Source organism: Vulpes vulpes, chromosome 2 (genome assembly GCF_048418805.1).
Source record: "Vulpes vulpes isolate BD-2025 chromosome 2, VulVul3, whole genome shotgun sequence".
Classification (NCBI taxonomy): domain Eukaryota; kingdom Metazoa; phylum Chordata; class Mammalia; order Carnivora; family Canidae; genus Vulpes; species Vulpes vulpes.
This window is the reverse complement of record NC_132781.1, coordinates 119,688,833-119,715,705: the sequence shown is the minus strand read 5'-3', so window position 1 is coordinate 119,715,705 and position 26,873 is coordinate 119,688,833. Positions and strand designations below refer to the sequence as shown.

Below are 26,873 nucleotides of genomic sequence, written 5' to 3'. Positions count from 1 at the left end.
ATAGAGGGAGAAGCAGGCTCCATGCAGGGAGCCTGATGTAGGACTCGATCCCAGGACTTCCAGATCATGCCCTGAGCCAAAGGCAGGTGCTCAACCACTGAGCCATCCCTGTTTTTGTTTTTTTAAATGTAACAAGTACATGAGCATAGTCCTTGGGAAGATGTAAACAGGCCTAGATGTAAAAAGACTAGATAGCATGGGTAGGTCATTAAAGCACAGTTTTTTCTGTCTTCTAATCAATTTATTAAATTCTGATTCTTCAACGAAAATAAGACGTCATACACTGGCAAATATCTGGAGCCCTATATACAAGAAAGCTTCATGAAGTTAGGACCCATACCTGTTTGTTCAATGCTCTGTTCTCTGGGCTTAAGAATACCTCATATATAGTAGGTACTGAATCTGTATTTACTGAAATGAATGAATAGCATAAGCAAAAGCAACTTATGAAAATAAACACATACTCCTCTAATTTCAAATCAACTTAATTCTTAAATGAATTTTCTTAACAAATAAAATATGTACAATCTTTCTGAAAAGCAATTTGGAAATATGTATCAAAATGCTTTAAAAGACTCATGCCCTTTAACTTAGCAATTCCATTTTAAGGATTCTTTTTTTTTTTTTTTAAGATTTTATTTATTTATTCATGAAAGACACAGAGAGACAGAGAGGCAGAGACACAGCCAGAGGGAGAAGCAGGCTCCCCATGGGGAGCCTGATGTAGCACTCGATCCCAGGACCCCGGGATTACGCGCTGAGCTGAAGGCAGACGCCCAACTGCTGAGCCACCCAGGCGTCCCGTATTTTAAGGATTCTATCCTTAAAAAGGTATCTGAAAGCAAGACAAAAATATGCAAGGATGGTCACTGCACATGAATTCAAATTCCAAAAATGAGAGGAAAAAAACTAAAATTGGTAATTTGATAAATACATTCTGTCCAGTTATAGGACGGACTACCGTACAGTCATTAAAAACAATGTTTCTAAAGCAAATTTAGTGACATGAGAAAGTATTCATAAAGTGAAAATCGTAAGATTCAAAACAATATGATCTTTATTTTGCTAAAAGTATATATACACACATGAATATAAACATGAACAAGACTATCATGTATATAAACATGAGTATATATTAATGTACCTAGATATATCTATAATATGTAAATACATACAACCAGGGAGGTTAACATATTTGTAGACAGAAAAACAGGAACAGAAGGTTAAGTACTTCTCCAAGGTCACATAGCTAATAAATGACAAAGACAGGTTTCAAACCCCACCATAGAGCTAGACAATGCTACTTCAGGACCACAGTATTTGGACTACATTATTTGGCATATTTGGCTATTTTGTCATCAGTTTCATAATGGCCATCAAATAAACGTCCCAACAAAGACTGTAAAGTTAAAATGATTTGGATACATTTTATTACCTCGTGAAGTACTAAAATTTTACAAAATAAATCTTTTAACTTTACATCTAATAACATTGAGCCACATTACTATGCTGCTGCAACACAGCTTCTTTAATATGTAATTACAGACAAAGATGCCAGTAGATAAATGTGGCCTATCAGTTGTTAAATGATATGAAAAGATAACCGCTTGTACAATAAAAATCACAGGCCCGGGCAGCCCCAGTGGCGCAGCAGTTTAGCGCCGCTTGCAGCCCGGGGTGTGATCCTGGAGACCCAGGATCAAGTCCCACATCGGGCTCCTTGCATGGAGCCTGCTTCTCCCTCTGCCTGTGTCTCTGCGCCTCTCTCTCTCTCTCTCTGTGTGTGTCTCTCATGAATAAATAAATAAAATCTTTAAAAAAAAAATCACAGGCCCAAGAAATTATTAGGTATTTGCAGATACATATACTTGCCAGTTATGAGGTTAGATAAAACCATCATGCCAAATTCTGGAATTTTTTATTACAGATGGTATTTAGAAGTTATCATTTCTATTTCATAAAAGACATTGGTCTAATGTGGCATTACATGTACTACTGAGTCAAATACAGATTTGTGCCATGTAATATTTTAAAAATCCAAGTTAAGAATTCTCTATTCTCTCTTACTCATTTCCCAATATTTACTGAAGTCCTATTTTATATGAAGCACCTTGACAGTACAAAAATGTTGGTAGAAGATATAAGTCAAAGGCAACATGACCATCACAAAAGGCATTGAAGAGAAATAAATGGTATAACTACCATTTAATGCATTAAAGAGAGAGAAATTGCTTCCAGCCCCAGGAATGTAAGACTTTGCACAAGAAACAGCATATAGGTTAGGCATTGGGAATACAGGCAAAAGGGAATGAAATTAAAAGGGGGCTTGAAGATGCATTCGGAAAGTGATGAATGGTCCACTCTCAAGAAATATAAGGTCCTTCATATACTGCTGGTGGGAATGTAAATGACACAGCTACTTCAGGATACAGTTTTGTGGTGGTCCAAAAATTAAACAGAATAGAATAAACATATGACCCAGAAATTTCATTTCTATCTACACAAGAGGATTTAAAACATGTCCATACAATAATCTGCATATAGGGATCCCTGGGTGGTACAGCGGTTTGGCGCCTGCCTTTGGCCTAGGGCGCGATCCTGGAGACCCGGGATTGAATCCCACATCGGGCTCCCGGTGCATGGAGCCTGCTTCTCCCTCTGCCTGTGTCTCTGCCTCTCTCTCTCTCTCTCTGTGACTATCATAAATAAATAAATTTAAAAAAAAAACATAAAAAAATCTGCATACAGGTTAATAGCTATGTTACGTGTAATGGACAAAAAATAGAAAAAAAAAAGTCTATCAACTGATAAATGAATAAACAAAATATGGTATATATACAAATAATGGAACATTATTCTGCCATTAAAAGGAATAAGTACTGACACATGCCATAGCATAGATGAACCATGCAAATACTATGCTTAATGCAAGAGCAAGAAACAAGAAGTCAATTATTGTATGATTCCACTCATATGAAATGTCTAACATAGACAAATTCATAGAGACAGAAAGTAACTTAATGGTTTAAGTGAAGAGTCAGAGAGGGAGGGATGGCAGGGACTATTAATGGGTCTAAAGTTTCTTTCTGGAATGATGAAAATGTCTGGAATTAGATAGTGGTGTCTGCTGTACACCTAAATATACTAAAAAACCATTGAATTGTACACTTAACATGCTAAGTTTTACGGTATGTAAATTTTATCTCAAATTTTAAAAAAACCATAAAGTACCTAGAGCACCACTATAGCTTTAGGCTAGAAAGAACTGGGGATAGATTTGAATAAGACCATGCAAAAGGTGACAGATTGCTCATCATCTACCTGTCACCATCACTAAGAGAGAATCAGTAGCAATGTCATCCTGGATGTCAGTAACAGTAGTATCATATACACAAGACAGCACATTCCTAAGTGCTTGGGAAGAACCAAGTTTGGGAAAAAAACACAAAATAGAGATAGGTCCCTTGGCTTCAAGGGGCTTATAACTTCTAAAAATTATAATACACAAGACAATTTATTCAGTTTAATTCTACATCTTAAAATACATGTAAATTCACGTTTCAGTTAGGTAACATGACATAATGGAAAGAATACTGTACTACAGATCAGGAAAATGATATTGAAGTATCACTTTCACCAGACACAATGTGTGACGTTAGACATGGCACTTTCTCACTTTCTGCCTTTCTGATGTTTCATTTCTTCCTCAATAAACAAAGACAATACCTGCTCTATCTTACAATGCTATTGAAATGATGAAATAAGGCAAAATAATTTGAAAATAATAAAATACTATATAAACGTAATTTTTAGAATATTAATTCTGTGTACTTACAACTCTTTTGTCCTGTCCCTTACCATAGTATCTATCTTCTATGACCTTTCAAACTGGAAAAATGATATTCACTAAGAATCTCACATGATACACTTTCATCAGAATTCCCCTGAATTCTTTTATTTTTATTTTATTTATTTTTTCCCAGTTTCATTAGGTTATAACTAACACATAACATTGTATGAGTTTAAGGGGTACAACATAATGATTTCATGGATGTATATAGTGTGAAATGATCACCATAGTGAGTTTAATTAACATCCATCACATCACAGTTAAAATTTTTTTTCTTGTGATGATCACTTTAATTTCCAAGTGTAGTTTTAGGCATTTTATACGTAAGTTCTGACCCAAAAGATCAAATTTTAGGGGCTCCTGGCTGACTCAGTCAGTGGAATATGCAACTCTCTCTCTCTCTCTTGATCTTAGGGTTGTGAGTTTAAGCTCCATGTGGGATGTAGAAACTACTTAAATAAATAAAACTTAAAAATAAATAAATACATAATAAAAAGATAAAATTTTAAATATCTACACTTGCGGGAAAAAGTGTAAAACTTAAAACTTAAGTTTCCCAGAATGAGTTGTGGTATATTTAACTATACACACAAATGATTTGAATATAATTAGATGTACCAAAAAGCACTCAACTCTAATATATCATCTGTCCTAACCTCTCTAAAATTTTAAAAGCGAGTCTCAATGTGGAGTCAATAAAAAGACAAAATATCCAGTTATACCTATCACTTTGAGAATACTTGTGGCGTTACTTTTGGTAGTTCTTAAATATCTTACCCGGTAAAACTACTGAAACACATACTCTTGTAATTCAGATTGCAATAGCATTACCTCAACAAGACAACACAGAAACCATCTATAGTTACATGAAAATACTAAATTAGACTAACATAAAAGGCTTGGTATATTTAACATAAAAGGCTTGGTAATGTAGTCCCAAAAAACACATCTAGAAAATAGGTAAGTCCAAAATAATGTTATATCTAATTAAATTAGTCTTTATCATGTAAGTGAATAAAGAAGCCCCAAAGTTTCTTACATACAGCTAAAGGATCACAGAAATGTACCTACTGCTCAATGATAATTACATTGCTTCCTCTATCCAGCAGCTACCCTGAACAGCAAACATAAAGCATCCATTTATAGTGGTACTGTTTTTGCCAGTGACAAGAAAGTTTACTTCAAGTCTTAAAGGTTGCAGATTCTTTTTCTATCTCCTGATTAGGTACAAAAACAAAAGATGGAAGAAAAAAGATGAGAGGGAATCTGGCCCCCCAAAAACTGTTTTTCTCCTATAGGTAATCTTTTCTAAATGCTACAGGCAAAACACTTTGTCTTCCTTCTCAAAAGTCTTTTCTCTTGTTCCCTTCTTTTAAAAAAAAAAGCTGAGAGTAGTAGCTTAAAACAGAATTTAAACAAAGGGGGGCAGGGTAGAAAAAGGGAACAAGCATTTCCTTTTTTCTTTTTTTGAATCCCATCTGGCATTTCTAAAATGAACAACTGGATGGATGGCAACAGTGACTAAGAAGATTAACCACAGACTCAACTACTATCACCTTGAAAAAACAAAGTCAATCACCTGGCTAAAAACTAGTTAGAAAAATCATTTATTAACCCAGCTATGCTTTGGCCAAAACTCAATTCCACTAAAAAACAACAACCAAAACCCCCACATAATTTCTATCAAGTGTAAGTACCAGTGTTACAATTAAACTTTAACAATATTAATATGTTTTAAGTCTTACAAAAGTAAAACGATAAAACCTCACCAATACATTTGTCAATAACCAATTGCTACCTTATCTAAGGTATATTTCTGGAAATAGCAATTGCTAGTTAGAGAAAATAATAAAAAGGGAATGTTTGATCATAAAACATGTACTTTTTGTTAAGATTTTATTTATTTATTCATGAGAGACACAGAGAGAGAGAGGCAGAGACACAGGCAGACAGAGAGGCAGGCTCCCCACAAGGAGCCCAATGCAGAACTCAGTCCCAGAGCTTGGGATCATGCCCTGAACTGAAGGCAGACACTCAACCACTGAGCCACCCAGGCATCCCAAAACATGTACATTATATATATTTCTTTATATATTTTCCAGTCACTTGGTCATATCATGCAACAAGCAAAGACTACCAAGCTCTCAAATATAAGTTGAAAATACATTGTTTTACATAGAACACCTTTTAACCTAACAATGAATTATGAAACTTTTATTTCAAACATGTTAAATAAATTTGTATTTTGAGTTGGGGACTAAAATATTATAGCCACAAAGTTTGTTTCCGCTAATCTTTATGAATAATCACCACTCCATGGGGCATCTAGGTGGCTTAGTCAGTTAAGCGTCTCGGGTCATGATTCCAGGGTCCTGGGATCCAGTCCCTTGTCAGGCTCCCTGCTCAGCATGGAGCCTGCTTCTCCCTCTGCCTCTGCTCCTCCCCCGTCCTCGCTCACTCTTTCTCAAATAAATAAAATCTTTAAAAAAAAAAAAAGAAGAAGAAGAAGAATCTCACTCCCATGAATTCCAACCTGGGCTGTAAAGAAGGGTAAATGTTTTACACTACCTCTTCTCACAAACTTTCAAAAATAAAGCTCCCTTAAAAGATTCAGATTTGAGGAGTGCTTGGCTAGCTCAGTCAGGGCAGTGTGTGGCTCTTGATCTTGGGGTTAGGAGTTCAAGCCCATATTGGGTGTAGAGATTACTAAAAAATAAACGTTTTAAAAATTCTCTTTAAAAAGAAAAGAGATTCAGGGGCACTTGGGTAGCTCAGTGGCTGAGTGTCTGCCTTTGGCTCAGGTTGGGATCCCGGAATCCTGGGATCCAGTCTCGGCATCAGCCGAGTAAACAGTAATGGTGGGGCGCCTGGGTGGCTCAGTAGGTTAAGCATCTGCCTTCAGCTCAGGTCATGATCTTAGAGTCTTGGGATCAATCCCTACATTAGGCTCCCTGCTGGCTAGGAGCCTGCTTCTCCCTCTCCTTGCCCCTCCCCTTGCTTGTGTGCTCTCTCTCCCTACAGGGAGCCTGCTTTTACCTCTGCCCAAGTCTCTTCCTTCTCTCTTTGTGTCTTTCATGAATAAATACATAAAATCTTTAAATAAATAAATAAGAGATTCAGATTTGATAATTTAAAATGGAAAGCTAGGTAAAACATTGTAAACACCTGTAACATTTTTTAAACTGCATTTGCTATATCTCTTCTCTTTTGTAGTTTATAGTTGGATAGACCAGTATGTCTTACTTTTCCTCACTCACAGTAAGCCCTCTAAATCAGAATCAGCATTTATACCATTTCAGAATACAGGTGGTTTACTACTGATTTCTACTTGGAACAGCAAAAAGTATGGATCATGTTCCAAGAGATAATTAATAAAGGACATAGCAATTCTTTTTTGCAAAAAACCACAGTATTTAAAAGTTTTGATAACAGTATCACCACAAACATCCCCCAAAATGTACTCAAAGGGAGAAAGTAATACATTTGCAATTTAGGACCAAATAATGATAAATTTAGGAATAAGTTTTGCTGATACTATAAGACCCAATAAAATCAACAAAAACATCTTGAAATACTGGAATGAAAAGATTGTATTCCTTAACAAAAACTTTTCAAGTTTCTTTCTACAAGGAAAACTGTATTTCTAAGTTCAAACCCACAATCCTCTTCTCAAAAAACAGTAATGGTGGGGCGCCTGGGTGGCTCAGTAGGTTAAGCATCTGCCTTCAGCTCAGGTCATGATCTTAGAGTCTTGGGATCAATCCCTACATTAGGCTCCCTGCTGGCTAGGAGCCTGCTTCTCCCTCTCCTTGCCCCTCCCCTTGCTTGTGTGCTCTCTCTCAAAGAAATAAAATCTTAAAAAACAAAAACAAAAAAACAGAAATGATACTTTGGGATATCTGAAGTTGATTAATTCCACATAGCACATACAAGAAAGAACCAGTATGCTTTTCCTAATTCTAAATTAAATCTAGAGAAAATTAACTTCACCTTGCTCAATTATAAACACCCAATTTCTAAACTATAGTTTTAATACAGAATCTATTTTTCTTTTGAAGTTTCTAATCAAAGATGGGAGAAAGGAAGGTCTTCTTAAAAGTAATTGCTACTTGGGGGACCTGGCTGGCTCAGTTGGTAGAGCATGTCACTCTTAATCTCAGGGTCATGAGTTCCAATCCCATCTTGGGCAAAGCATCTGCTTAACAAATAATAATAAAGAAATAAAAACAAAAACTCTATTTAAAAAAAAAGCTACCATGAATTAAGTGCATTAAAAAAATAGGCTACCATTAATAAAATGCCTAATATCACCAGCATTTTCCATATATTATTCCAATCATCTTTTTTCTTTAAAGATTAATTTATTTATTTTAGAGAGAGAGAGACTCTTAAGCGCAGAACCCAATGCAGGGCTCAATCTCACAACCCTGAGATCATGATCTGAATAGAAACCAGTAGTTAGGGGATCCCTGGGTGGCTTGGCGGTTTAGCGCCTACCTTCAGTCCAGGACTGATCCTGGAGTCCAGGGATCCAGTCCCGCATCGGGCTCCCTGCATGGAGCCTGCTTCTCCCTCTCCCTCTGCCTGTGTCTCTGCCTCTGTGTGTGTGTGTGTGTGTCTCTCATGAATAAATAAATAAAATCTTAAAAAAAAAAATAGTTGGAAGCTCAATGGACTGAGCAACCCAGGTGCCCCTCAATCAATCATCTTAACTACTCAAGTTAGATTAACTGACTTTCACTTTAAATAACTGAAACTCAGAAAAGTGACTTGCCCAATATCACATAACTATACAGGATCTGAAGCTATGTATTTTGGACTTCAAAGCTCATACTCTTTTTACCACACCAAACCACATTAAGCGAATCTTCTAAAAAAACAAACATTAACAAAGAAAGCAGAAAAATTATAAATACGGTAATTCTTCAGTTTAACAATAGTGTCAGGAAAAAACTCTTTTTTAAGATTTCATTTATTCACTCATGAGAGAGACAGAGACATAGGCAGAGGGAGAAGCAGGCTCCATGCAGGGAGCCCAACGTGGGACTCGATCCCGGGTCTTTGGGATCACACCTTGAGCCAAAGGCAGATGTGCAACCGCTGAGCCACCCAGACGTCCCAGGAAAAAACTCTTTTAATAAATAAATTTAAGTGCAGGGCAGACCAGGTGGCCCAGCGGTTTAGCACCACCTTCAGCCTGGGGCGTGATCCTGGAGACCTGGGATCGAGTCCCACCTCAGGCTCCCTTTATGGAGCCTGCTTCACCCTCTGCCTGTGTCTCTGCCTCTCTCTCTCTGTGTGCCTCTCATGAATAAATAAAATCTTTAAAAAATAAAAGCTGCTGGTGATAAAATGATATTAATTGTGGGGGGGGGGGTGCCAAGTTTTAAAAATAAATAAATAAAATTAAGTGTAATCAAGATCACCAAACCCACTAACACCTCTCTGACAGAGTTCTTTAAAAGACAAACCATGGGCAGCCCGAGCGGCTCAGCGGTTTAGCGCCTCCTTCAGCCCAGGGCATGATCCTAGACACCCAGGATCGAGTCCTATGTCAGGCTCCCTGCATGGAGCCTGCTTCTCCCTCTCCCTCTACCTGTGTCGCTGCCTCTCTTTCTGTGTCTCTCATGAATAAATAAATAAATCTTAAAAAAAAAAAAGACAAATCATGTTTTCATTTAGTAATTTCTGGCACCCACATCTATATTATTTCTAGTGTACAACACATATACAACAAAATTTGTGCCACAATAGGTTTTTTAAAAAGAAGACTGCTCCCATACTCATTAGGCATTGTGTTGAAAGAAGAAACTTTGTATTTTCTCTATCATAATAAATGGGTATGGTTGAGGTTAGAAAGAAGTCCTGGCTTCTACTTATTATCCCAAATAGAAAATAAGCATTCAACACTCTAAAAGAATACTTGATTTTAGTAAGTTAAAAAGAGCCTCAAACACCCATAAACCGGGATCCCTGGGTGGCTCAGCGGTTTAGCGCCTGCCTTCAGCCCAGGGCGTGATCCTGGAGACCCCCAGATCCAGTCCCGCGTCAGGCTCCCTGCACGGAGCCTGCTTTTCTCTCTCTGTCTCTCATGAATAAATAAAATCTTAAAAAAAAAAACAAACCCATAAACCTCCAATTAATACCAATAAGGGGAGGAAAGCATAATGACTAAGAGCAAGAAGACTCTTAGAACACCAGCTCATCACTCAGTGCGATCTTAGCTAACTCGTCTTACCTCTTTTAACCTCATTTATCTCAGCTATAAAATAAGGATAGCAGTACCTGTATCACAGGGCTATTGACGAGTAAGCAAGATGTTATATCTAAAATTGCAAAACAATGCTTAACACATGGGAATTGCTCAACAAATATTAGTTGCTATTATTCTTATTAATATTACCACTACTACTATCATTAAAGTCAGTTTGCCTTGTCTTCCTTTATTCCTACTCTCCACTCCACAAAAATAATATAGGATCTATTATAATCATTTCAGGCTAATAAGTAACCTGAACATATTAAGCACTACAAATACATTCATTCAACATTTATTAGGCACCTACTATATGCCAAACATTCTATTATATACTGGGAGCACAAAAATAAATATGATTCTTGCTCATTAAGACAGACAATCAAGGGCAGCCCAGGTGGCTCAGCAGTTTAGTGCCGCCTGCAGCCCAAGGTGTGATCCTGGAGACCCGGGGTCGAGTCCCACATCGGGCTCCCTGCATGAAGCCTGCTTCTCCCTCTGCCCGTGTCTCTGCCTCAGTCACTCTCTCTCTCCCTGTCTCTCTCATGAATAAATAAAATCTAAAAAAAAAAAAAAAAAAAATCAAATAAATGCAATAAAGCATTAGAGATGCTATAATAGTTATACACAGACAACAACATGGGAACACAGAAGAAAGAATGGCCAATCCCAAATGGAGTAGCAATAAAGGACATGAGTTAGAGATGACAGTTTTGGAACAAGAAGGTATCCAGCAGGATGAGAAAGAGGGAACATCAGTGACAGCAGCAGCACTGTTTAGTGGTAGTTACAAACATGAGCTTCAGAGTCCAAGATACCTGAATTCAAATCCCAACTCCATCATTATTAGATATACAACTTTGTATATGTCATACAATGTCTCTAAGCTTCATTTTCCTCACCTGTAATTTGGAACTAACTTTTTTGCAATTTTGATTTTTGATTAAAATAAAAATCTTCATATGGCACTGGTAAATTTATTTGAAAATATAAGTAAGTACTTAACCCAGTGGGCAAGAAGCAGTCAACATATAGTAGCTATTAATATGATTCTAGAAGTCAAAGCAGCAGAAGCAAATTAAACCAGGGCCTATAACAGCTTGATATGGTTCAGAGAACTAACAACAATTTGGTATGACTAGAACACAAAAAACAAATAAAGTAGGGTACAAAAAGGACAGTTAAAAGAATAGACAGAAGCTAAATCCTAAATAACCTTGTATGCCATGTCAAGGAATTTGACTTATCCTTTATCTAAGAAATGAGAAGGCTTTTTGTCAAGAGTGACATGACTAGGGTGACGGGCACTGAGGTGGACACTTGACAGGATGAGCACTGGGTGTTTTTCTGTATGTTGGTAAATTGAACACCAATAAAAATTAATTAAAAAAAAAAAGAGTGACATGACTAAATTGACACTAGAGAATTTACTCTGACAGCAGGGTAGAGTAAGAATTAGAGGGATATAATCTTGAAGGTAGACAGAGCCAGGGATTATTGAAATAAATGCCAGTGAAAGATAATGGTTTTATTTATAGCAGAAGCATTAAGGAAAGAGAGAAAGGGACAAATAAACAAGATGTTAAGAAAGAACCTACAGGACTTAGTGCCTGCTTAAATATGTATGGTGAGAAGATGTGAGGTTTCGGACTGCAGTAACTAATTTTAGGGCAATGCAATTTACACGGGCGAAGGTAAAAAAAAAAAATCATGATGGAGGGGGAAATGATGAGTTCAGAATTAAAATTGGTGACCCTGAGGTGTTTATGCAAATACATATAGAGTAGGCAGTTGGAAAGCCTATTTGGCCAGACTGCAGAAATAGGAGATTGAAGCCACATGGATATCTAGAGAAGAATGCTCCTGAGAGAACAAACTGCAAAGGCTGTGAAGGACAACATGCTTGGAGAGTTTACAGACCCTAATGAAGCAGTTGTGATTCTACTTAAATATGAACACAAGACAATCATATGCTGATGGACTTTGTATCGTTTCATTTTTAATCATTGCCTCTTTAAACTTGCCACCTAAAACCCATCAAACTCCTAAAGTAAGACATCCAAATATCAACCTTACAGTGATCATCCAACTTACACAAGACAATGATCTATACATTTGTGTTTAGGATCTTGGATTGTCACAAGACTGTGAAAACATTTTTTTTTTAAAGATTTTATTTATTCATGAGAGATACACACAGAGAGGCAGAGACATAGGCAGAGGGAGAACTGGGTTCCCTGCGGTGAGCCTGATGCAGGACTCTATCCCAGGACCCCCCGGGTCAGGGATCACGACCTGAGCTGAAGGCTCAACCACTGAGCCGCTCAACCACTGAGCCACCCAGGTGCCCCAAGACCTTGAAAATATAAAAAGAGGTAATGCAACCAAAGTACACAATGCTGGGACACCTGGGTGGATTACCAAGGACTCTTAAGTTCTGAAAGACATAACTTTATTATGTGTGACACAAATTCATGAAGAAGAGGTTCTACCCTAAACTAAGCTCTGATTTTCTTTTCTAGGGAATGAATGAAAGACTGTAACAGATTAGCAACAAGGAAATATAATACACAATAGAAAACTAACTTTAATACTGTATGATCATATTATTCTAAACTTTGTGAGGGTGAGGAATAATAGATCAAATCCATGCACCTGATTTATATATAGCTTTAAATAATGCTGTCTTCAAACTAAAAGAAAATAAACTTTTATTTATCAACTCCTAAGTAGAAGATACTAAAATATAGTACAGAATCTGTTTACAGAGTGAAAATAACTAATAATTTAATATAATTGCAACCATTTGAGCAGTCACATGTAAGATCTGTTTCTGCAATTTAATCACAGGTGATAACACTAGGTTGGGAGAGAGCAAATTGTATGTTACTTAAATATTGGATTCACACCTCCTAAGTAGTTGTTAGAAGATACTAAACACAAAAACTCTTAATTACTATGGTTTATATTTTATTCCACTTATTCATTTATCTATTATCCTGAAAAAAAAAAAAAGAAATCCATCTGCATTCTTCATGCAGACTATAGTCCACATCAGATGCATTCAGACTACAGCTACAAAAACCAATCATCTCCTCCTACCTCAGTTTTATCTCTTCTCAAACATATACCCATGGTTTGTCAAGGAGAGGATACATGAAAAAAATCAAACACTTAAACTGTGACAACTTGCTCTTCTCATAGCCTGGCAAAAACAAGTTTAAATGACGAGTTGTCCCCCTAGTCCAAAAGAGTGTATATAAGAGGGGTGGAAATTTCAAGAGTTAGAATATTACTAATGCAAGAGGAGGGCCCTTTTGTGTGACCACAAATTCTGCAGAATATTGAATACCTCCTATTAAACTCTATTGAAAACCTGATAAAGAGAACAAGAACATATCCAATAACCTAGAATAGCTAAAACAATCTTGAAAAAGAACAAAGTTGGAAGACTTACACTTTCCAATTTCAAACCTTACTGCTAAAAGCTACAGTAATCAAGATGGTATAAAATTAGCATAAGACATCTAGAATAAATGGAATTTAATAGAAATAAATCCTCCAAAAATAAACCCCTACATTTTCAGTCAATTGATTTTTTTTTATAAATATGTTTTGGAGGGGTTTTTTTGGTTTTTTTTTTAAAGATTTTATTTATTTAGGGACACCTGGGTGGCTCAGCAGTTGAGTGTCTGCCTTGGGCTCAGGGTGAGATCCTGGAATCTGGGATCGAGTCCCACATCGGGCTCCCTGCATGGAGCCTGCTTCTCCCTCTGCCTATGTCTCTGCCTCTCTCTGTGTGTGTCTCTCATGAATAAATAAATAAAATCTTAAAAAAAAAAGTTACCAAACTTGTAGAGAAGTTGGAACCCTCAGACATTGCTGATAGGAATGTAAAATAGTGCAGCTGCATAGAAAACAGCTTAGCAGTTCCTCAGAAAGTCAAACACCCTGCAGTTAGTTATCATATGATCTAGCAATTCCACTCCTTAGGTGTACACCCAAGAGAACTGAAAAGAAATGTTCATGCAAAATTTGTACACAAATGTTCAAAGCATCATTATTCCTACTGGCCAAAATGTAGAAATAATCAATGAACAAAATGGAATATTTTTCAAATGGAGTACTGATACAAGTCACAACATGAAGAAACCTTGGCAATAATATGCTAAGTGAAAGAAGCAAGATACAAAAGACCACATGTCATATGATTCCATTTATATGAAATGCCCAGACTAGGCAAATTCGAAGACAAAGGCACATTAGTGATTATCAGAGAATATGGGATGGAAGTTGGATGATGGGTGGGAAATGACTGTTAATGAGTACAAGGTTTTGCTTGGTGGGTGATGAAAATGTTTTCAAAAAATAGTGGTAGTAGTTGCACAACTTTGTCAATATATTAAAAACCACTGAATTGTACATAAAGAGTGAACCTATGATATGTGGATTATGTTTCAATTTTTTAAACTTCAGGAATCTGATTTTGAAAAATACCTTGGAAATGTGTTCAATTTCCTAATTTGATAAATGTACTGTGGCTATGTAAGAGAATGTTTAGGGAATGTACACTGAAGAATTTAAGGATAAAAAAAAAAGAATTTAAAGATCAAGAAGCATGATGCATACAATCTATTTTCAAATGATTCAGAAAATTATTAATTTATTTGTTAATGGAGAGAGAGAGTAGGACAATATAACATGAACACATTAGTGAGTCTGGATAAAGGATATATGGAGGGTAGTTCCTGTATTATTCTTGCAACTTTCAGTAAGCTTGAAATTACATCAAAATAAAAAGTAACAAAGAAAGACAATGTATCCAATATAATTTGACTATTGCCCCTTTTGGGATTGCTCTTTGATAACGACAGTTTGTTTCACATATGTTACTGAATTTAGTGACTACAATTTTTAAAAGGCAAAGATTAAAATGTAGAGATATAGCAGAAAAATAAGTAAACAGAGAAAAAAAATCAGACGCTGGTAAGAACTGAAAGTCCTTCCAAAGTGTACCACTCGAGGTATTAACTAACTAGCAAGACCAAACCTTTACTTTCTGACTAAGATTTCATAAAATGCTTATGTAATGTGAAATTTCAATTCTATATCATTAAAGAAAATATTACAGGTTCATTTATCTAGCTTTAATACTATACTGAGATAATTTTTCTAAAACTGAACTCACCACTAGTTATATAAAGGATAAATAAAACATATTCTTCCTAGCATTTAATCAATATATGAAGCATTGTGGTCAATCACAAGTTAGTCAATATGAGAATGAATCAGGAAAAAATGAGGATTATATTTCAGAAAACATCTACTCATCTACACTATTCCATTTTAACTGGGTTCATTGTCTTTAGGGAAGACATTGAGTGACTGTAGGAACTGAGTGTTCCTACAACCTTTCCCTATTATAGATGATTTTTATTATTTTGTCAAATTCAAACCTTTTGATTTCCTAATATCTAATGTAATAAAACGATTATATTAAGCTTTTTAAAAGATTTTATTTATTTATTTTGAGAGAAAAAGAGAGACAGTGGGGGGAAAGAACAGAGGCAGAAGGAGAGAGAGAATCCCAACCTGACTCCACACCAAGCACGGAACCCAACGCAGCACTTGATCCCACAACACTGAGATCATGACCTGAGCCGAAATCAAGGATCAGACACTTAACCAGCTTAGCCACCCAGGTGCCCCAAAACAATTACATTAAGATTTGCACTAAAACTTGTTCTCACTCAAAGTAATCTAAAGATTCAATGCAATCCCCAAAGACTCATCCTAAAATTCATGTGGAATTTCAAGGGACCCTGAATAGTCAGAACAATCTTGGAAAAGGAACAAATTTGAAAAACCAACATTGCCTGATTTCAAAACTTACTAGAAAAGTTATAGTAATAAAAAAAAAAAAGTGTGATGCTGGCATAAAACAGACATAGAGAACAATGGAATAGAACAGAGAAGCCAGCGATGCCTGAGTGGCTCAGCGGTTGAGCATCTGCCTTTGGCTCAGGGCGTGATCCTGGGGTCCTGGGATCGAGTCCCACATCGGGCTCCCTGCGTGGAGCCTGCTTCTTCCTCTGCCTATATCTCTGCCTCCCTCTCCATGTCTCTCATGAATGAATAAATAAAACCTTTATTTAAAAAAAAAAAAAAAAAAAAAGAACAGACAAGCCAGAAATAAACCCTCCAATATACGGCCAACTGATTTTCAACAAAGATGTCAATTCTTTTTTAATTTTTTTTTTATTTTATTTTATGATAGTCACAGAGAGAAAGAGAGAGAGGTAGAGACACAGGCAGAGGGAGAAGCAGGCTCCATGCACCGGGAGCCTGACGTGGGATTCGATCCCGGGTCTCCAGGATCGCGCCCTGGGCCAAAGGCAGGCACCAAACCGCTGCGCCACCCAGGGATCCCCAAGATGTCAATTTTTAATTTTAATCCATCAATTGGGAGATGATAGGGTTTTCAACAAATGGTGCTGGCAAAAATGGATATCCATATGCAAAGGAATGACTGGATACTGATCTTACACTGTATACAAAAATTAACTCAAAATGGATCCCAGACCTAAATTAAAAGTTAAAACTATAAAATTCTTAGAAGAAAACGTCAGAGAAAATCTTCACGACACTGGATTTGGCAACAACTTCACACATAGGATGGCAGAAGTATAAACAAATGGAAAAAAAATAGGTAAACTGGACTTCATCAAAATTAAAAACTTTGAGGAATAAAAGGACACTATATCAACAGAGTAAAAAGGCAACCTATGGAATGAAAAAAATAGGTGCAAGTTATATATATAAGGGATTAATACCCAAGGAATATCTACAATTAAACAATGAAAAAGCATCCCAATTAAAAATGAGGATAGGATTTGAATGGACATACAAATGGCCAAAGGCACATTAAAAGATCCTAAACATCACTAATCATTAGGGAAGTGCAAAATAAAACCACAAAGAGATACTAGTTTAAACTCATTAGGATGGCTATTATCAAAAACAAAAACAAAATAAAAAATAACAAGTATTTGCTAGAGTGTGTGGCAATAGGAACCCTTGTGCAATTCTGATGGGAATGTAAAATGCTATAGCTGCCATGTAAAACAGTATGGTAATTCCTCAAAAAATTAAAAATAGAATTACTAAATGATCCCGTAACCCCACTACCCAGAAAAATTGAAAGCAAGGACTTGAGCACCTGGGTGGCTCAGTGGTTGAGCATCTGCCTTTGGCTCAAGTGGTAATCTGGGGTCCTGGGATTTGAGTCCAACATCAGGCTCCCCACAGAGAGCCTACTTATTCCTCTGCCCATGTCTCTGCCTCTGTTTCTCTCATGAATAAATAAAATCTTAAAAAAAAAGAAAAAGAAAAAGAATGAACAAATGAACTTGAACAGGTATTTGTACACACATGTTCATAGAAGCATATTCACAATAGCCAAAAGATAAAAGCAATCCAAGTGTCCATCAAAGATGAATGGATAAACAAAATGTGGTATATATACAAAATGGTATAGTATTTAGCCTTTAAAAGGAATGAAATTGACACATGCTACAACATGGATGAACTTTGACAACATAATGCTAAGTGAAACAAGCCAGTCACACATACCCAGAGTAGTCACATTTACAGAGAAAGAAAGTAGATTGTGGTTGCTAGAGGGTGAGGAAGGGTAGATAGGGATGGATACAGAATTTGTTTGGGAAGTTGAAAACATTCTGGAGATGGCTGCCGGTGATGGTTGCATAACAATGTGTATATACTTAATGCCACTGAACGCTATCCTTCAAAAAGGTTAAAATGGTAAATTTTTCTATGTATATTCTAAGACAACTAAAAAAACACAAAAAAATAGTTAAAATGGTCAATTCTGTCTCTGTATATTTTACCACACACAAAAACAAACAAACAAAAAGCTTGTTCTCATGCTCATGAGAATGAATGTCATTATAAATTGTTAAACAAATCAAACTTACCTCGACAACTTAATAAACTGCTCTCCTGTACAATTCTTTGGTTCTTAAGGCCAACCCCTGGGGGTATACTTGCCTTTCTCTTTTCAAAATTGCACACTAATGCAGGTATATCAAACAGCTAGAGGGATCCCTGGGTGGCGCAGCGGTTTGGCGCCTGCCTTTGGCCCAGGGCGCGATCCTGGAGACCCGGGATCGAATCCCACGTCGGGCTCCCGGTGTATGGAGCCTACTTCTCCCTCTGCCTGTGTCTCTGCCTCTCTCTCTCTATCATAAATAAATAAAAAATTAAAAAAAAAAAAAAAACAGCTAGGATACAATGGGATAACTACTTTAAAAAAAAAAAAAAAAACAAATACCCTTTCTACTACTGAAAACATCCATTATGGGAAAAACTTTATGAGAACAGAAATGTATGTAAAGGAGGAAGATCAAATGTGCTCTGTCACAAATGGCTGCTAAATTTTAGTCTAGCAAATAAATAATATAGAGCTTTATATACAACTTTACTTTCTTCCTGGTTTAGGTAAAATTGGCCAGAAGAAAAGTAAGCCAGTCAATCATCACAAGGCAAATGATCATTCATATGAACTACACGCTGTCATTAACTACCAAGAGAAGAGCACACATAATTTAATTTTTTTTAAGATTTTATTTATTTATTCATGAGAGACAGAGAGACAGAGAGAGAGAGAGAGAGGGAGAGAGGCAGACATAGGCAGAAAGAGAAGCAGGCTCCACATGCAGGTAGCCTGACGTGGGACTAGATCCCGGGTCTCCAGGATCCCACCCTGGGCTGAAGGTGGTGCTGAACCACTTAGGCACTGGGGCTGCCCCATATTTTAATTTCTACAAATTAGAGTGTAAAAATATACAAAACCAACATTTTCCATATTGGCAAAGGTGCGAAGTAGGGGAATATGCCTTTCTATATCCATAGTTTTAATATTTATTTAAATCTTTAAAGATAATGACAAGAACTGAACTTTTCAAGTAAGTTTAATTACAGAATTACCTTAGAATAGTGCTGCTCCACGAGATGAGCACTGAGTGTTATACTATGTGTTGGCAGATAGAATTAAAAAAAAAAAAAAAAAAAAGCGATGCCTGGGTGGCTCAGCAGCTGAGCATCTACCTTCAGCTCAGGGGTCCAGGATTGAGTCCTGCACTGGGCTCCGTGCAAGGAGCCTGCTTCTCTCTCTGCATCTCTCTGTCTCTCATGAATAGATAAAATCTTAAAAAAAAAGAAAAAAAAGAATAGTGCTCCTCAATGTATACTCAATGGTATGCTTTTTTGTTTAATGGTATACTTTTTTTTTTAAGATTTTATTTATTTATTCATGAGAGACATAGAGAGAGAGAGAGAGAGAGAGAGAGAGAGAGAGGCAAAGACACAAGCAGAGGGAGAAGCAGGCTCCATGCTGGGAGCCCGATGTGGGACTCGATCCCAGGACTCCAGGATCATGCCCTGGGCCAAAGGCGGGGACTAAACCACTGAGCCACCCAGAGATCCCCTAAATGGTATACTTACTTTTAATTGCCTTCCTAATATACTGATCTACACAGCAGTTATCAATTTCATTAAGTAATATAAAATTTTTCCAACAAGGTCAACATATGCTGATTTGAGACAGGCATGTCTTAAGCAACTAATTAAATTCATTGGTACAACTGACCGGAAAAGAAAGAGTCAGCAGGACAAGTAAGATAATGGGAGTCAGATGACCTATTTTCTACAAAGCTGTGTTATCCTGGGCAAGTCACTTAGCTCAAGGTATACAGACTTGTAAGGTTTTGCTCAGTGTCCCGACATGCAGTTTCTAATTTCATATTTTGTCAAATATGGATATTTTCAATTTTTCATTTTGCAACAATGAGAAGAAAAATAGCTTTATGAGAAATTCACTACACTGTCCTTACTTTTCTCATTCTACTTTAGATATATGAAAATTTCTACAGGGACTAAGCAAGCATTTACTGGAAAAGCAGTATTTCATAACCAAAAGCTGTCTATTTCCTAATCTAAAGAAGCACAATAATAGCATGGTTTCTGGATTCAGTACTAGATTCAAATCCTAGCTTTACCTCTTACTAGCTATGTAGCATTTTAACCATTCTTTTGTTTTATGATTTATGGATTCATCATTGCACTGAGCCTACATTTATTAATCTATAAAAATGTAGATATCTACCTGAAAGGTGTGTTGAAACAATGAAATAAAATAACAAAAGTATCTAATATGGTTCTGGCATATATTATGCAGTATTCCATAAATGGTAGCAGTTACCTAAAAATGAGACAAGATTCTATGATTTTATAAACAAGCAACAAGAAAGGAAAATTGTAAATAATGAAATCCAAGAAGAGAGATATGTTGAAATAGTTCATTTATAATCGGTAAAAAAAAGAAAGGAACTGATTTTATTTCTTATACCTTTGATTACGTAGAAAGGTAAATCTGGCAAAAAACAAAAAAGAGGTAGACTCTTCATTTCTTTTTACTTGCCAATTCAAGACTAATACTTTTTAAAAACTGCTTTGTTTTCTCGTCAAAGTGTAATCTTTTATCTATCATTTCATCAGAAGGCCAGAATTGATTTTTCAGAAGTTATCTAGTACATTATCATATCACCACCAGATAGACTCCAGAAGAAATGTGCTTAAACTCATCTCCAATGCTTCATTCTTAACATGTTTTATCACTCTCATTAGATAAAGTCCAAATCTTTCTCAAATCTACCACTTAGAAATCTCTCTCTCTCTCTCACACACACACACACACACATATAGTATGTTATTTTTTTGTTATATAATAGGGAAAATAAAAACACATATTTGTATTTCCATAAATTCTGAAAGAAAAAAACATTAAAGCGTAGAGGGCAAGATACTTGGGAGAAGGGGGTTAGTTCAAGGCTTTTCATTGTATTTGCCTTTCCGTCACTCTGACTCATCAATTGTACACAGGTGTACCTACTGGAATGTACTAAATAATAACCATAAGAAAACCCTTCATCCTTCAAGTTTCACAATGAGGTTTTCCTCCATCCAAACCTAAACAGCTCTGGTTTGACCCACCATTCATATAACCATACTTATCAATATATCATTTTATATGTAAAGTCTTAAGGCTTTACAGAATGAAACTTATGCAAAGTTGATACTTATGCAATGTAACAAATTGTGATAGTGATAACATGTAGCTTTTCCTTCTGTAAACATTTCCAATGTCTCCAAAATCTGCTCCCTGGAATACAAAGTTATATTTCCTATTTCATCGCTATTAATAATATATGGAATAAGGCCCTTTCTACCTTGAACAAAGTCCTCATAAAAGTGTTTTAGAAATTTATTTTCATGGACAATGAATTTTTCAAAATTGCCATTCCTGCTGATAAGAATGGACTCTTAGACTCATTGTTCCAACCAGGGGTGATTTTGTCCCCAGGAGACATTTAGCAATATCTGGAGACATTTATGGTTCTCAACTGGTGGGTACTACTGGCATCTAGTAGGTAAAGGCCAGGGATGTTGCTAATGTACAAGATAGCCTCTAACAGGAGTTATCTGGACTAAAATGTCAGCATGTTTCTGTTGAGAAACTTTGCCTCTAGATTATAGATTATAAGGAACTCTAAAGGAAATGATACATCTCCTCTTCAAATAGAGAAAATCAAATGGAAATTGTATAGTGGTACTTTTGCCTCTAAAAATAATTTTCAGGGGCAGCCTGGGTGGCTCAGAGGTTTAGCGCCGCCTTCAGCCCAGGGCGTTGATCCTGGAGACCTGGGATAGAGTCCCATGTGGGGCTCCCCTGCACGGAGCCTGCTTCTTCCTCTGCCTGTGTCTCTGCCTCTCTCTTTGTTTCTCATGATAAATAAATAAATAAATAAATAAATAAATAAATAAATAAATAAATAATCTTTAAAAATAAATAAATAAAAATATTTTTCAGGAAAAAATATCCCTACAAAGCTTCTGCTATAATTTGCTATAAATTGCTATATACAGTGTTTGTGTGCTTCTATTTAATTATAAATATGCACCTGCCTCAATATAAGAAAAAAACCTTATGATACAAAACTATGCTGTCTGGGCACCCAGGTGGCTCAGTCGGTTAAACGTCTGCCTTTGACTTTGGTCAGGATCTTAGGGTTCTGTGATTGAGCTCCAGGTCAGGCTCCCTGCTTACTGGGAGTCTGCTTCTCCCTCCTTCCTGACTTTCTACATCTGTACCACCCTCCCCCGCCCCCAAACCCACACTGCTCATGCTTTCTCCTCTGTCAAATAAACAAATAAAATAAAATAAAGGTATGCTATCTAAAACAAATAAAATAAAATAAAGGTATGCTATCTGTCTTTAAAGTGTGTGTATACAGGCCCAGAAAATTAACTGAAAGAAAAATTTTAACATTGGTTATCACTGAAGAATGGCATTTGAAGGGTTAGTGGGAGGTGAGGACTTTTACTTTGTACCTTATATCTACTACCTACACTGTTGAATTTTTCAACATGAGACTATATGACTTTTATAATTTTGAAAGGATATCACGCATATACATGCATACATTCTTATGACAGTGAAAAATTAAGTCATAAACCTCACAAATGCATTTTCTTTAGGTATTTTCTTCATTTTTACTTGCTTAAAAAAAAAAGACTCCTAATCTAAAGTCAACATTTAAAAATTACTTTTTAAAAAAATAAATAAATAAAAAATAAAAATAAATAAAAATTACTTTTTAAAGAATTTTCAACCTGATCTCTATTCTGAACAATGGTACATTTCAATAGGACCCAATGCAAGTTCTGCTTTCTATTCAAGGCTTTGGATGCTAAGGAACATCTTGCTATGCCTGAAGAAATACAAAACAGATATTTACCAAGGTTTAAAACAAGAATCAAGATTCCAAATGGTGGCATTCTCTAAGCTTGTACAATTCTAATAAAAATTTACAGAAAGACCCAGCCCATTCCTTAAACTAAAAGGTCTTTTGACTTAGCCAGCAAGGGAAAATAGCTTGTTTTTTCTTAGCCATTGGCTCTTATAATGAACAAAAAAGAGGTCCTTAGAGTATCTATGCCTCTGCACATCAAATGTATGACTTCAACTAATTCTAGAGCAAATAAACTAGGCTTCCACATTTCTTATTTCTCACTGAGTCCTGCCCCATTTGTAGAACAACACAAACTTCACTCTCAAACTATAAAATAACTCCTTATTTCTCTGGATGTCTAGATTCTAAATGCTTGGTTCTAAAACATCTAGAGAAGATGAAAATAAAGATTTTAGTATTATTTATCAAATGCCAATTAGGTGAGTGTTTTGTAAACATTATGGTCTCTTTATACTGGAAATTCAAAGGCCATAATATGGGAGAAGACAGCTAATCCTGTGAAAGAAAAGAGGTCATTTCTCTCACAAATACATAGACTATACTCTACCACACATACTGTACAGAAAAGATTAGATACTCCAGGAATTTCTTATCTATAGGATATAGGAGAAAGAAGACATAAAAACAAAATTTTCTTTATCCACAATTTAAGAAAAAAATCTATATATACACTGAGCATTATCTTTTTTTTTTTTTTTTTTTTCACACTGAGCATTATCTTAAGACTATGGTAAAGTCTCTGGATATCCCAGACACATTCACTCAAAAAATGAGGCCTATCCATATACACTTAATACCTAAATCCTTTTTAGGTACAGAAAACTTAACAGGAAAATGAGTTCTTCTACCATTAATCTAAATGGGTGTAAGAATCATCAGAAATAACTTCCACAATGAACACCCAAAAAATGGTGTGGATTCTGCTCACAGAATCACACGGTATGGGAAATCCAAATGAAATACAGTAAGTTAGAGGAAGAGACAGACTGTCTGTGCATGTGTGTTTATGTGTGTACAAGCCTCAGAGAAATAGTTAAAAAGTTCATTTCCCAGATATAACACATGAGCTAAGAGTTAGAGATTTATGACTTCGAAGGCTCACCAGCACTCTCCTGAAAAAAATTAAGAATACTATTTATGTAAAAGTGAAATAGTGATCTTTCATTTCACCTATGAGAATTATGTAAAAAATGGTCCAGAAAATCAAGGACATCACATGTAGACCAAAGCAAACCTTTTCAGTCTCTCTTACAAGTTAAAACAAAACCAAAAAAAGACTCTAATTTTTAGAACCTAAAAGTAGTCCCACTTTATTTTGTGGTAAAAAGTACATGTGTTTTAGGTTCCTCTCTAATCAATTTTCATTGAAAGGATAAAAGAAAGTCATCCATAAGCACAAGAGTAGAGATGCTCCAGAAACTTTCCCCATAATTGCCTACTCAAATACAATCCTGTCTCACTTTGACTTAGAAATTAATTCTCTTAAAGTGAAATTTAAAGATACAGACATTCAAGGGACTAGCTCCCTTATATCCCACACACTATTTTTTTTTCAAAGCATAACGTTGGAGTGAAAATGCATTAACGTTTTAAATATAAATGAACCCCTGTTCAGACATGGCAAGACAATGGTGGAATGGTAAGACAATGCACTAACTGTATTCTGCAACCCACAAACAGTTTTTTATTCCTCTCAAATACAGCAGCCAGGATAGTTGTATACAGAGAAATCTCTGTACTTTAACACCAAGATCAGAGGCTAAAATAATTGGTCATAGGGGAATGAACCAGGCACCTTAGAACCAAAATAGAATACTCTGGGCACTCAGAACAATAGCCATCAAGGAACAGTACTAAATCCAAACCATGGTCAGGAGAAAAAAAAAAGTACATATATTTTATATAAACATATAGGGGCCTTTTCCCTAGGGACCAAAATAGGACAATGCCTTCCATCCCACATTGCTCAGACCTAAGGCACAGTTAAGAGTTAAAGAGTTAAAAGAAATGAAGGATCTGCTCATTAAATGCTACAAAAGGTATTCATTGTTTTACCTACTCCAAGCCTAAAAATCTACAGACTTCAGTTTTGCTGAAGCTCAAAGATGCACTGGAATTTCCTTTTCCTGTGTAACTTCACAAAAGGTCCCAGGTGCAAGACTCACGTGCTTCCTCAGGGTAAAAGCAGAGAGAGACTTCATACTAACCTGTCTCAAACTAAAAAAGGAAATTAAGAACTCTTCTTTCTACACAGGTAAGGCACAGGGCAAATAAATGACAGAGAACTCAACTTTGGGAACAGGCATATAGTGGAAATGCTCTCTCAGCTAGCCAGCTCTGTCTCGGTCTCGGTGTCTCTCTGTCTCCCTCTCCCAGTCTCGCTCGGTCTCTCAGTACCAAGGGCAGGGACTCTGGCAAGACCCCGCCCCCCCCCCCCCCCATCTCCAAAGCGGGGTGGGCGGGAGGTAGCTAGAGGAGTCCTTGTTCCCGCGCGAAGCTTAGAGACCAAAGGACTCCCCATTGTGGGTCTACGGATGGTGACGGGAACCGGGCCGGCTCGAGCCGACGGCTGAAGAGTAAGCTGAGGGCGCACTAGGCCCGCACCGCTGCCACTGACGCCATGGAGCCGATCGCTGTCAGAGAACGGCTCTGCCCGGGGAGCGAGAAGGTGGCCCGGGCCCTGTGCCGGCCCAAAGAGAATTCATGCCTCACACCGTATGGGAGGCGGGGGTCCTGGAAGCGTACCTCGGACACCTCGTCCTCGTCGCTGCCAGAGGCACCACCTCCACCCCCGGTCCTCAGCACGGCAGCCGCCAACTTGAAATCCAGCGCCGCGTCCCCTCCGGCCGCACCGCTGCCGCCGCCACCGACTCCCGGCACGGGCCCAGCCTCCCCAAAGAGTCTCACGGTGCGAATCCCCAGCCCGACCCCTCCCGGCGGAGGCGGCTCCGAGGCCCCGGCTGGGGCGGATCGCGGAGCCACCGAGTCCAGGTCCTCCTCAAAGGAGGTGCCGCCGCCTCCGCCATCGGTCAGCATGGTTCGCACGCGGAGCCGGAGACGCTGCCGAGTCACTCACAGCCACCGCCGCCGCCGATCCCCGGAACGAGAGGAACAGCAGGAGGAAGAAGCTTCTCCTTCCCCCCGTCCCAGCAGCGCCACTAACTTCTCACTGCCTAACCTGCTGCCTCCCGCCCCCCACACTCGCCACTGGCTGTAGCCCCCCAGCGGCTGCAGATCATTGGCCAAGGTGACCCGTCGCTCAGGCTCTTCGTCACGCGCCGCTTGCTGGCTCGCGGCCCCCAAGCTGCGTTGACCCGCGCAGGCCTAGGCGGTTGCGAACACCCGCCTCCCAGACCCCACGCGCCGACTTCCGGTCTTTTTCTACGTCTATTGGTCAATGTCCCTAACTATCGCATCACGACCTTAAAGTGGATTAGTTCGTCTTGTGGTCAGTCACGGTGACCCATGACAATGAGAGGCTTCATTGGCGCCATAAAGCGTCGATCACTTTGTCACAGGACGTCGCGTGGTACAATTGGCCCGCAATAGTACCATTCTTCCCGCCCCCATCTGAGGTGACGGGAAAGGGTTGGGGAATTTCCACTTGTGATTAACATTACGGCAGAGGTGACGACCCGCAAGGATTGGTAAGATGTGGAGTAGAATTCACCCTCAGTTTTCTGGGGCTTCTCTGTCAAGGATTGCAAGAGGCACGGAAGTTTTACGAAGCTCTCCCACCTGTCGCTCTCCGCGAGACGCTGAGACTGCGGCCGGAGAGTCGCTGCACGGGGATTGGAGGAAAGATGCAATCATCCTCATCTAGTCTCCACCTTCCTGACAGTCCCTGGTTGGAGGAGCGAAGCGTCAGTCACTC

At 37.7% G+C, this 26,873-nt stretch overlaps 1 protein-coding gene across 11 annotated transcripts in view; it reads right to left on the bottom strand.

The window, feature by feature from the left end:
* ANKHD1 (ankyrin repeat and KH domain containing 1) overlaps window positions 1–26,357 on the bottom strand; it is a 120,455-nt gene extending 94,098 nt beyond the window's left edge. For 6 of the 11 annotated variants that reach the window (XM_026017458.2, XM_072749785.1, XM_072749786.1 and 3 more), the window contains exon 1: window positions 25,745–26,343. In XM_026017458.2, coding sequence (XP_025873243.1) covers window positions 25,745–26,035 — 291 coding nt within the window. In that variant the 5' untranslated portion in view covers window positions 26,036–26,343. Of the gene's footprint in view, window positions 1–25,744 lie in introns of all 11 variants that reach the window. The other 5 variants (XM_072749790.1, XM_072749791.1, XM_072749793.1 and 2 more) reach the window with 2 other exon arrangements.
* Between the last annotated feature and the right edge of the window lie 516 nt (window positions 26,358–26,873).